General features: G+C 27.1%; 1 protein-coding gene across 1 annotated transcript in view; it reads right to left on the bottom strand.

Moving 5' to 3' along the window:
• The window catches only part of LOC129959358 (uncharacterized), a 54,742-nt gene extending 40,921 nt beyond the window's left edge, over positions 1-13,821 (bottom strand). The window contains exons 1-2 of the mRNA XM_056072176.1: positions 13,792-13,821; positions 7,841-7,904 (exon numbers count right to left, since the gene is read on the bottom strand). Of these exons, the coding sequence (XP_055928151.1) occupies positions 7,841-7,904; positions 13,792-13,821 (94 nt within the window). The remainder of the gene's footprint in view (positions 1-7,840; positions 7,905-13,791) is intronic.
• Positions 13,822-14,068: the final 247 nt, after the last annotated feature.

Genomic DNA, 14,068 nt, shown 5'->3' with positions numbered 1-14,068 from the left:
ATTGAATTACTAATATTGCAACAGTTACTGAGTTTTCATCGTTGATTAATTTTACAGTTTATTCAATAACAATTTGTCGTCTTTTTTGCAACCTCAATATCGCACATTAATCAAGTTTTTGGTTCTTATCAATAAAAACCTTTGACTAAATTCACGAAATAACCTTTGATTCAATTCATAAATTTCATAACAAATTGCATAAAATTACTTACGAAATTCCAGATTTCTAACTATATTTGGCTTTGTCTATGCATAAAGATTTGCAAGATTCATATCCAATTATGCATCGACAAAATTATCGATGCGTTAATGGTGAAGAAATTCTTGATGTAAGAAATTATTTTTATACGATTCTTTTTATAATAATTCCAAATCCTTTAATTTGTGTTCACATTAGAATATTTAATTCAAAATTAATTCTAATATATTCGAAAACATGCTCCTGAACAATACCATTCATTATAGCATCCCTCTCATATCGTCTACTTCATTTAAATATTTAATTAAATATCACCTGATACATGGTGTATGATTAGTAATTTGCATAAAGAATTTTATGCTGAGATTAACAATGTAACAGCAATATAATCAAAGTAATCGGTGCTTCTAATTTAAGAATATGCGTTTGATACCGAATTTTTCGAAAATGGATTAAATTCGAGTTCAGTATCAGAATAGCTTGTTATGGAAATGTAATAATTATCTCAATATATTTTCTGATAAAATATGTAGATAAGAAAAGTATCAAAAAAATATCAAGTATGATCTATCTGAGTAAATTAACTATTAATCTGTTAGTTTTAACGGTTACATTGGAGAATTCTTAAATTACCATTTTAGCTTTTAGAATAAGATTTCTATGCTTTTTAGATAAATGTTCGCAGAAAAACAGAATTATGCAGACAAATTACACAACTATTAGAAATGAGGAAGAGAAAGAATCAAAGAGATATTATCATTAATTGGGATTGTCAATAAATCAAATTAGACTCTGAATTTAAAAGCAATTTTGGTTGGATTTCTGTATTCATTATAATTAATTAAATTTTATCAAAGCATTTTATGCCTTTGATATAAGTCTATGCATTATCAATCTGAAAATTTTATGATACTTAAAAAGTTCCGATCTTTTGAAGTGTAATCACTGATATAATATAATTTAAGAGATATATGTTTTTTCTATTTTTTTTAGTTTATCAAATAATGTCAACATTTGCCTCACTAAATATTATTTACTGATATAGTAGTAAATTTGCTCACAGTTTTTCTTTACATAATATATTAGCTCAGATATTTATGTAATTCATTTCAAACACGGATTAAAACATGCAAAATTTCGTTTTAAGGTGATATATTGTAATGGTGATAAAAGTGATATATTGTAATGGAATCGAAATTTAATAATCATCTTTAAGCATCTTTGAGTTAAAATTTATCCTTTTCTTACAGCTTAGAAATTAGAAATTAATGTTTACAAAAATATGATCTTTCTAATAATTCGCTTTTTTCTTCTCAGTTCTATCCTCTGATTTAATTTATAATAAAATTTCTTTCATGCATTCTTAAGATTTTAACTTTAGACAAATAAATAAATACTAATGAAATATTCTGATGGACTGATGCTCAATAAAAAATGTAAACTATTATATGCCTGTATTTATTAAATATAGTATGTTTGAATTATCACTCATTATTTCTTTAAAAAAATGGCAAGACTAACTTAAGGTTATTTAAAATATTAAGTAATTCACCCTCTTTCATATAGTTGCACACTTCAGTGATTACCATGTATCCGATCAATGAATGTGATCACATACATCACATACATACGATCATAGAATCACATATTGTTCAGTGATCGATAAATGTACTATTTTTCATGAAATAAACCAATAATATCTCTTTAAAAATGTGAACTGAGAAGAGTTGTTTTGTAGTAACAAGTGATAAATAGTTCATCGGTATTGTCTCTCACTTCATTAAAATTTCAAAAATTACGCAACTATGACATCATATTTTTGCCTTAAAATATCAGATTACTTATTAGTTTTATTTTATTTCTCCAATTAAGGTCTTATTTTATGGTAATATGAAACCCAATTGAAAATGGATTACAAATTAAGAACTAGGGATAAATGAAGCTCAATAGTAGCCTAATTAAGACATGATCGAGGGACATTCTTCCTTTCGATTCGATTTTAACCAATATTATTTTTTAAAAGCTGGCTGATATTTTTAGAGAAGAATTGCATTGCTTTTCTAGTTTTCCTCCAACCGAAACAAGAAGGACATCCAAAAATTATCTTGGAAAGAAGATTCTCCCATGCATTGTAACTAAATCAGATTTTAGCTTAAGGTATTACTGGTCATTGCATTTAAGAGAAGCTGCCATATTTCTCATGTGCCATGTGTCCTTGACTTATGGACTTGTCTGGATATGTTAGAGCAACTGGGATTAAAACTAATTTAATCATGGCTAAGTTACAAGATCAATGACTAATATGACATCTGACCTCCCAAATTGAAATCAGCTAGTTTGAAGATGTTTAATTCATGTGTGCCAAACTTTTATAACAATTAATTTTGGTCCATCTCACTTTTTTGTAAGCTGGAATCCAGATTCTGTTATCAGAACATAGTGGTCTTATTTTTTGTATTAAAACAAGAAATTAACTTATGTTATTGGTTAAGTAATAGGTAATTCTCTAACTTTTCTAAACTCTATATTGCGAAATAATGAACTTGATGTAACATGCTGATTTAAAATCGTAATTAAAAAATTACCCACTGTTTTTTCTGTTCTGTAATAAAGTGTAATGAGGCTCTTAATAAAAAATAATGACTCATAAAAAATTATGTATAATATTAATTCCTATTCTCCCTAAACGTGCAAGGAATGCGATAAAACACCATGTTAATTCATGAGTAAATTCTATGATCAATTTTATTCATAATTTTATCTTTTTAATTCCAATGATTTAATGGAGATACGTGCCATAATTAAAACAGTTGGAAGGAAATCAGAAATCCTCTCAATTTTAATATAATGAAAATAATTATTTAGAAATTAATTCTTCTCCGGTTAAATGCAAAATTTTTTTAACCACGTCTTGTATTCTTTTCTATATTTTACATCTTTTATTAAAGAAGTTCTCATTTGATTAAAAGAGGTATTATTGTCTCATTTAATTTTATATAGGAATTTTAAATTATCTACATCAAAAGTTTGCTTTTCAGCTTGAAATATGTTATGAATAAAATCCATATCAGAAATTTTGAGATATATAATTAAAATGTTTTATCTTTTTAATTTTCAAAATATTAATATCTAAAATGAAATATTCCTTAACAGAATTAGATTTTAGTTTTAAAAGAAGTATTTTCAACTCTAACAGAATTAAATATGAGCCGGTATAAATAATCTTAAAAAAGGTAATAATATTAAAATTGTATTATATATAGTTATAATAGTAAGAATAAATAACGTAATCATCAAAATTCTATTGAACAGTCTTCATCTATATTTTTATTAGAGATAAAAGTTTTATTAAAATTAAAATTCAATACTCTTCAGAAAATTTTGTAGCCTGTACTCTCGTTTACAAAACAGAATACGTCTAACGTATAATGAGAATTTTATTGAAAAAATTAATAAATCAACATATCAGTTATATAGAATTATCAAATAAAAAACTAACGCTTTGTAGTCCAACTAAATAAGATGTTTATTTCTTTAATCAATAGTCATATGCCCTTTTTATATGCCTTGAAAAAAGATATGCTGTCCAAGAGGAAATAATCATCATTTGAGATACTTCATATCATTATGCGTCCAATATGGCTCTAAGCTCTTCTATGGTGTTTATCAATACACTTTATACTCTAAGAAGCCAACGTGTGTTTCACGAGAGAAATACGATGACAGTTCCAGCCAGCGACGAATGCTAACTCATTCAAGAAGCTCAGGCTCCGTAATTTAATGTGTGGACTTGTTCAAACAATGTGCTAGCGGCGGCTTGTACCAATACCTAAATCACTCGTGTGCTTCAATGTATTGAGATTTTGCAGGCGATCGTGTCCATTAAATCACACATTGCTTGATGTACTGGCATTGAATCCAACGAGTAATTTTGAGTATCACGTGCTTTGTAATTTTGAGTATCACGTGCTTTGTAATTTTGAGTATCTCATGATGAAGAAACATAGTTTCAGGGTACGGTCTCATTTTCTAACAATGAGATCAAAGAGTTTTACTGCTTGTATCCAAATCATTGATGCATACGATGAATTATCTATGCTTCTTTGGACGCTTTATTGGTAAAAACTGTCTCATTAAGAACCAGCATCGTATCTGAATTTTTTATATCTCTGTTTTAAGAAGGGGCCAGATTCAAAAGACTGAAATTGGCTTTAAACTGAATCAATAATTATGTAAACATAATCGTTTGAATATTTTTGACACCATGTAATTTGCGCATAAATACGCTCAATGTTTTTAAGATATGGATATTTTCTTTTTTAAAGAATATATTCTGGTGAAATTATGATTGTTCAGATACAAAGATGAACAGAAAAATTACTTTTTAATGTATTTCTTGTAAACGGAAATATGATTTAACATTTTTATATAGTTAATTATTTAAAAAAATAAATCATTTAGAACATAACTTCTACTTCTATTATTATTATAGCTGTCATAGTTTCACCATTCGTTTGTGGCGCACAGACTGAAGTATGCATACTTCGGGATCATTTATTCTTCCCTTATTGCAAACTGATATGCTTTCTTTGAGAATGAAGCACGCCAGAGTTGCCCCTTGACAGCTACAATCATTGTCATTCAGTAATTGAGAGACCAACAGATGTAATTATTCGTCTAATAATCAGTCAAGACTATTGTTATCACTTGCTTTGTCGATGCTTTTAAGAAAATTATATGCTGCTATAATCTTGATTTTTATATTTTTAAATCTGTTGTTTGTGTTTAATTTAAAAGTGTGAAATATATCTTTGAAACATTTTTGATGTAAAATTAGAGTTAGTTTTATTGAACTGCTAACTTAAAACATTTTTTAGGCATGAATGCACAATGTTATACTTTCAGACAAATAGCATGTTGTTCCACAGAATATTTGCCATCTTGTATGTAATATCGACTTGGTTTTGATATACATCAGTTGACCTGGATTATTACATGTGAGATTTTTTTAAAAAATTCCTTCAATAATTTTATTTAGGAAATAAATATCTAATATATTCTTTAGAAAATGTCGAAATATCCAATATTAATAATAATTTATGTATATAATTATTAATAAACCTGGAAAATAAAGATTTTCTCCTTTTTAAAAAATAAATCTTTCTTCTAACTTTTGGTCTAATCCATAAGCTTTACATAGGATATACCATTGGACACTAGCAAAGATGTGAAAATAAAATATTTCTTCCGTTTTAAATTAGCTATATTCAGTTTAAAAATTATTAAACATTCCTTTCTTCTTCTTCGTTTTTTTTCGAAATTTATTAAAAAAATATTAAAAATATCCCTTCCTTGCACTACATTTTGTCGCATAACTTATTTGTGATGCCTTCCTTTATAAGTGAATTCAAAAGAGTTATCGAAAAATTTTCCTTTGATTTTAAATGCAACTTTACAATTCATGAGTCAAAAAGTTTTGAGGTGGGTTGCATTCAAAAATTAATAATACAAAGACTTCCAATGCAAAATTTTCCAAACATAAAATAATTCAAATACCCTACTACTTTTTTCAGAACTTTAAGCCTAATTTAAAAACATGAGCAGCAATTGATAAGCATGGCTTTATTACATCAAACATACCAGAGGAGGAATAATTTATTCGGAACATTGAAAAGAGGTATTAATAGAATTAGACAAAAATAGTCTATCTAAGGAGGATAAAAAGAATTGAATAGATCTTCTGATTTGCTTACGTTATTTGCTGCTGTTTGTTTTCGGTTTTTGAAAAATTGAAATTGAAAATGTGATGATTTATTTTAAATGAATAGATTCTGTTTTCAAAGTTTTATTCAGTAAAATGCAAATACTGCATTCTAAATATTTGGGTGCATATTTTGCTCGTAGAAGTTCCCTTTTTCCCATAATAAAATGTGGCGGGACTTTAAAGAGTTAAAATTCTTCTTTGGTTTTTCTGCATTTTTTCAACAATGCTGTTGGTGCAAAATAAACAATATTTTTTGGTGAAAAAGAACATGATTTGATTTGCTTGAAAAAAGATTCTTTCTTATTGGGATGAAACTTAATAAAATAGTAGAGATGAATAAATCTGATCCGAATATTTTTTTTTTACACTTTTAACCCTTAACTGGGGACGTGCGGTCTGTGAGACCACTATCGATGGATTTTCAGTCACCCCTATTCTATTTTTAGCTCAATTGAATGGATTGTTTTGTGACCTTCAATACACGTGCACTTTTTCAACCCATTTCAGCAGATGCTTTTTAAAATAATTCAGTTATTTCTTCGAGCGTGGTCTCTAAGACCGCATCTCCTTGTTAGTGTCCCAGTGATAAACAAGGCTTAGCAGAGGGCGCTAACACTTGGGCACCGAAATATCCAGTTTACTGATCCTATTATGAAGCAATGCTCCAGACACTTTTAAATGAAGCAGAAAGTGATTTTAGTGATAAGGATAATTGTACAGAAGAGTTTTACGATGAAAGTTTAGTCAACTGATTTTGATATGTATGTTCAAACATAATAAATTTTTCTAATGATAATGTATTTTGAAAAATTTATAAAATATATTAATATACCAAGATATATATATACAGAATTTATAGGTTGATTTTTATACTAGTTCTTAACCTGTATGTTTAAAATGCCGTCGAAAACCGTGCTATGAACGTCACAGAAGCAATCTCGAATTCAATATTTTTCTCAAATTTTTTATTTGAAAGTGCCATTGGCATAGATTGATTTTTTAAATTTTATTAGTAAAATGACAATTACGTAATACGATATTAAAAGGGGGTATTTTGTCATAACAAATGAGTATACAAAATTTCTAAACACTAGCACATCAAAAAGTGAGTAAAAATTGATTACAAAATTCTGTATTTACTAGGAAAAACAACAACAACTAAATCTAAATAAATGTGTGTGAAAATAAAATTTTGAGCATCTTTTATCAATATAAACTACATTCAGAATATCTCAAAAATAATTTTTATACTTAAATTATTTCCTTAAATTTATATAATTATCGGAATTTCATCTTTTTATAAAAAAAAGATTATGCCTTTTTAAAAGCAAGAGTCATATCTTTATTAAAGAAATTATAAGAAAATAGTCTTAACTTATTCTTTTTTTCATTTCAGGAGATAGCAACAAAATATTCAAATCGATTTAATAGTGCTATTGCTTTTTAAAGATTTATAAAAAATATCAGAAATAAGAGCTTTCTTTTGTGAATTTTCAGTTTACTTGAAATTTCGCAGTACGTATTTAAAAAAAAAAAAAAAAAAAAAAAAAAAACGTGACTTATATTCGGGTCTGTAAGCTCAATACTAAGCCCGGAAAATAGGACGAGAAGAGTTAAAGAAAAAAGAGCTTAAGAAGGCTAAATTTTGAAAGAGAAAACATTTCAGACTCTACAACTTAGTTTTAAAGAATTGCACTTTTGCACACTTGAGTAACAGAAAAGAGTAAAATAATATTCAAGAGAGAATCAATTGTGCTTGAAAAAGTTTGAGAATTTTCGCAACAGTGAACAGTTGAGAAGAAGACTATATAAAAGAGTTACTATTCAAATACATATACACATACACATAAAAGAAGAAAAAATTCAACTGAACTTACATGCAGTGATCGACAGCGTTTGTGCATGGACGAGGCCAGCAATGAAGAGAGCGGTATACAGAATCTGAAAAGAAAAAGAAATGAAAGATTTTCTTATACAAGTACAGAGTAGACTGAAAACACAGCCTGAAAAATGCTCTTCTAGAGGAAATAAAACGATTTATCTATTCAAAAAATTAAGATAGCTTTTTTGAATTGACGAATGAGCTTCTATTTTTTTAAATGAAAAATATTATATTATATGGAGCGGTCTCTAAACTACGTATATAAAGTGTGACTATTTGAAATGCTGGGGAATTAATTTTGTTTTATTTATTTAAAAAATATTTTCTTATGGAATGTTTAAAATGGAATCAAGTACCAAATGTTCAACGAAAAAAATCCTTCAACGTTAATTATACCGTGATTTATTCCTTCTTTTTATTTTAAAACGAAAAAATTGGTGAAATTTAAAAAAAAAATTAGTTTTGTAGAGAAATTGTTAATACGTTTTGCTTGCTTACAATTGCTCATTAGTAGTACTATTACGGATGATTTCAAAGTTTCCAATAAATAATAAATTATTAAGCATTCGATGTTATCTGCCTATGGTAAAATTAATTTATATAACCAAATTTAGGAAGGTAAACCTTTATTTTCAACAATCCCTGTATTTCGTCTCCTCCTTTCTAAAAAATATTTCAAATTTTTCAGACGTATCCACAGTTTATAAGTTTTTATTCCTTCACAATTTTAAAGTGAATAGCATTCTTTCTTACGAACGTATATGACACGTAATATATTCCCATAATTTTTGTTCTTCAATTATTTTCACTTATCGGCAAGAAAGTATATTCAATACTATCGCAAAAGGATTGAATAATTTTTTAATAGTTGAAATGATACTTTTGATCAAAAGTTTTAATAATTTCTTCATTGTGTTGATTAAATTCTCACATTGCCAATTTCTGTAATAATAGAAGAGCAGCGTAAAATTTTATAATTTCAGCTCCACATTCCAAATTTTTACATTTTAATTATGTAAGAATTTATAAACACAATTGAGAAGCAAAGAAAAATTTATTAAAAATAATGTGCTTTTTTCTGGATTTAAAAAGTTTAAATTTAATAAATTTATCATTATTTTAAATAATCACAATACTAAATGCAAAGATATAAACAATGAAAAATATATCCCATCCCTGATCACTCTATGCATTTAAAAGTGCATTTATCACTGTATTTTTTATGTATTATATTGAATACAATTATAAAAATTGTATTCGATACCTTCAAAATTCGCTGGAATTAATCAACAGTAACTTAGAATTTATATTAAAGTAACCTTTCTTAAATTTTTTCATAAACCAAAAGGTTTTAAAGTGTGATGTTTAAAATTTATTTAAGAAAAAATTTCCAAAAATCTTTTTATAAGAAATTATAAAATGAATCTCGAACTTATAAGAACAATTTGACAAAACATTTTTTTACAAGTAAAAACGAAAAGAATTTGAAAATTAAGCCAGTTTTAAAAAAGTTATTAGAAATAATGTACGATGTAAATCGTATCGTTAGTTATAACATATATGTATAATTAATATTTTTGAAAGGGAAATTATTAAGCAGGCACATAAGCTCATTTAAAATATGGATTTTAATTCTTGGAAAAAAATATCTTTTATATTTTAAATATATTTTAAGGAGCATTTTTATTATTCTTAGACTGAAAAATTAGAGTGTTCATGAGCATACATGGCTAATAAATCAAAAATAATTACAAGAAAAATCACTATTTATATTTTAGAAAAGCTTTTTACTAAAATAAATTTCCTGGTTAGAGGTTTTCTCTTTACATTTAAGTATCACGAAATCTATCAGAATTACTATACATAATGAGTTTAACAAGGGTCATTATTTAAACCGTAATCTCTTAGAAACAGACTCAAATTTTCTGTTAAAAGTTCACGATAAATCATCTTAACTCAAGAAAACTAACCATTAAAATCAGCATGAAAAGCGTATTTGGAAATTTGCAACCTCGATTTTTACATTTATTGCAACATAATTTTGATGTTGCATAAATTATGAAGGAATGAGAATCTCTTTATTTTTATTATAGTATATATTAATATTTTTGTACTTATATGAAGTTCTGCTTTTTATATCCAAACTTTACTGTCAAAATTCTTATGTGCTTTTTATTTTAAAAAGGGGGTAAGTTAATATTTTATTTTATTATAAAATCAGCATGTTTTCAGAAAGAATTGTATAAACATTTATTAAAAATTTTATAGTATGCACAATTTTAGGGCACCAGAAGTATATTTCTTGGAATCATATCACCAAATTTTCAAAATTATTTATAAGTTAAGATAAAATGTGCACGCTTTTAAGGAAATAATATTAAGGTATAAATGAAGGAGAGACATTTATTTATATTTATAATATTTCCTCTTGGTAAAAGAAAATTGATATTTAGTTTCCCTTTTAGTTTTTGGTTCTTTGAAATCAGCAATCTTAAAAAAAGCTACACTTCTGTTGGAAAAAAATTAACTTAATCAGAAAAGAAATGGAATCAAATATTCTCTCTATTACAGTTTACCATTAAGTCAACAAAAAATATTAAACACTATAAAATATTTTACACTTAATCGCAATAATATTATTATTATTGCTACTTCATATATTTTTATGATGACATTGCCATTTTTTTAAATCATAAAAAAATTTGTTATTGGTTTGTGATGCGCAGTCATATTTTTCAATCTCTCTGGTAATTTGATTTAATGAAGTGATCTGGCGAATTTTGTGGAAACGAAATTTTCACATAGAAATATATATGTGTTGCCATTCTTCCATTACCATATTTAGATCAACAACAGATAATATTGATGAAGAATAAGAATGAAAATAAATAGTTAGAACAAAATACATCAGAAACTAAAGTAACGGTTTAAAAGTATAAAATCAAATATTAATCAGTATTTAAGAATCAAACCATTTTAAAACTGTTATTTTGAGTTTTATATTTATTTTAAGCTTTACTCACAAAATTAAAATAGATTCCTGAAATAATTTAGTTAATAAGTCAAAATTTAAAATACTATGGTTAATCTTTTTATATAAAATATTCTATGTGAAAAAAATTTGATTCCGCAATATAAGAAAATTTATGAATTGGTAAGATTGGATTAAAGGACTATAATTTTTTAATGTTTCTCTTCTCAATAAAATTCTAAATAGCACTGATCTCCAAAACATATTTTGAAGTAATGTAAAAATTAAAACAATTTTTTTTGCTTTATTTTCTATCAACACAGATAAATTTCGGAAGTAGATTCGGGAATTCAAAACTAAATTAACCCTTAACTGGGGACGTGCGGTCTGTGAGACCGCTAGCGATTGATTTTCTGTCACCCCTAATCTATTTTTAGCTCAATTGAATGGAATGACCCTGTAGCTTCCTGTTTTGTGACCTTCAATACACGTGCACTTTTTCAATCGATTTCAGCGGATGCTTTTTAAAATAATTCAGTTATTTCTTTGAGTGCGGTCTCTAAGACCGCATCTCCCTGTTAGTGTCCCAATGATAAACAAGGCTTAGTAGATGGCGCTAAAACTTGGACCCCGAAATATCATCCAATTTACTAATCCCTTTATGAAGAAGTGCTTCAGACACTTTTAAATGAAGCAGAAAGTGATTTTAGTGATAAGGATAATTGTACAGAAAAGTTTTTCGATGAAAGTTTTGAAAAATTTATAAAATATATTAATATACCAAGAGATATATATACGGAATTTTAAGATTGATTTTTATACTAGTTCTTAACTTGTATGTTTAAAATGTCTTAGAAAACCGTGCTATGAAAGTCACACAAGCCTATAAAAAAGGGCCATTTTTACCTATTGTCTTCTATATACCTTCATACACTGTAAAAATAAATATGATTTAAAAAGTAAAAAGTAATATGTTTTTCCAAAAATATTATTTATTGCAACATGTAATTTGAGAAGAAAATGTACATTCCAACACATTTACTTTTTTCAATGATAATATATTTTGAAAAATTTCTAAAACATATCTATAAATCAAAAAAAAAATCTGCAAAATATATTGGTAGTTTTTCATACTAATATATTCATTAGAAAATTTAATTTGAGTGTAAATTAAGTGCGGTCTCGTAGACCGCACTTCCCCAGTTAAGTCCTAAAATTTCACCTCCCCAGTTAAGGGTTAATGTTTCAGATAAAATATTGTTAGGCTTTAGGAACTTTGATGAATTCAATTATTATTAAGTAATTATATTTGCCTTCTCAAATTATTTGTTCTTTTTATGATAAATGTTCATGTATACTTTTGAATAATTTTTATTCATATAGAAATGTGCCCTATGTTACAAAAGCAATTAACATACACATTGAAAATCCCTCTATAATGTAAAGTTATTTATTTACAACGTTGTAAGTTCTATATTTAAAGTAAACTGAATATATTGGCAAATTCTGAATCATCGTTTTTCTGCAAAATTCGCCCAGTATCTGGTTCCAATGTTCATTAACAAAGTCTCTGAAGCGAAGTAATGGTGTCTTGAATTAAATCCGCTTCCCTTCTCCCTCAGAGGATATCCTCCGTGTAATTATGCTGATCAATTTCCCCAACTACAATCTGATTGACAACTTAATGGATTCTTAACGAACTGAACGCCAAATAGTTTTGCAACCCGTCTATAACGTGAAATCACATTCCACGAACCACATTCCAAATGAAGGAATTAGATCTTCTGAGTATTGTGTGTGTTTTCCTCAGTGATGTATGTTTTACATAAGGTATATATTAACTTTATTTGACTAAGTTTATTTTAAGGCACAAAAATTATTATTAAGTAGAAGAATCTAAATAGAATTTCTTATCTCCTACAATTCGATGCATAGCACATAAATAAAGATTAATGATGTCAAAGTGTAGAGATATTCACCAATTTTTAAGCATATAAAATAGAACATTGTTGTTTGTAAATGTAAAAAGTTAAATAAAAATCGGAAATAATATTTAAATGCCTTTCTGTCGAAACTTATGGTTTATAGTTAACGAAATTGTTCAATTATGGAAATAAAACAGCGATGAAAATAGTTTTTATAAAGTAAGGTATCATATTGCTTCTCGAAAGAGAAATGCGCCAGTTTATTTCTTTAGTGAAGAAAGACAATTTCTGTGACAAAGACCATGAAATTATTTCATTTAAGCAATTCAGACAAAATCAAAAATGATGGTCCTTCGATAACAGTTTTTTTTTTCAAATTATTTTTATCAAACTGCGGATTAACAGGGCAACGGTTTTCCATAACTCTGATTGTGATTGACATTTCTGGAATCGAATAAAAATAAGAAATAGGCATGGCTGAAATTATTTCTACAAGATATCAAGAATCAATCTTACGAGAATGACATTTTTTATCCACGGAAGTAAATTCAATATCGGTTTACCCCGATATTATCTTGGTAAAACTGATTAATTTTTATCCGAACGATGGTCAAACAATTTTATTATTTTCTTCAGCTATACGAATTACAATTTAATCACCTCGCTATAAATGCATTCTCGTTTTTTGATTTGAAACGCATTTTTGAACGTTCAAGGACACTCTTTGGCAGATATCCTACCTATTTACGTACGCCTTTCAATATATAACTTTTTTTATGTACTTTTATGTATTATGTAAAATTTTAAACTATTTAAGATTTTTTCAAAGATTTAAGTAATTTATATATTTCCTTGGAGAAGCGATGTATTGATCAAAAACTAATTATAAATATATATCGTTTGCCTTTACTGTTTATAAAACAGAAAAGTATGGAATGGAAAAATTATTAATTGAAAATATCTTAAACGAATGCCTTCAAGATATCACCCGTATGGAATGGGCAGCATTCTGTCCTGACTTGAATTCGATAGAGCATGTGTGGGACATACTTGGCCGACGAGTTGCAGCTTTTCAACCATCTCTTACATGTGTACCGGAACTTCAGAGAGCATTTCTTGCTGAGTGGAGTAATCTTCCCCAAGATAAACTCGATAATTTGATACTCAGCAAGCTTAGGCGTTGCACGGACTGTATTTTATCGTCTGTGAGACATACAATGTTTTAAAGATCATACCAACCATGTATAAAGTTTTTCTAAGAGAGATATTTTTTGCAATTGCTCCAGAGAGCAAAAATCATAGTTTTTTTAATGGTATCATACATACA

The sequence above is a fragment of the Argiope bruennichi genome, chromosome X1 (assembly GCF_947563725.1).
Source record: "Argiope bruennichi chromosome X1, qqArgBrue1.1, whole genome shotgun sequence".
In the NCBI taxonomy this organism is placed as follows: domain Eukaryota; kingdom Metazoa; phylum Arthropoda; class Arachnida; order Araneae; family Araneidae; genus Argiope; species Argiope bruennichi.
The sequence above is the reverse complement of the archived record's forward strand: the minus strand, read 5'-3'. Positions and strand labels throughout refer to the sequence as shown.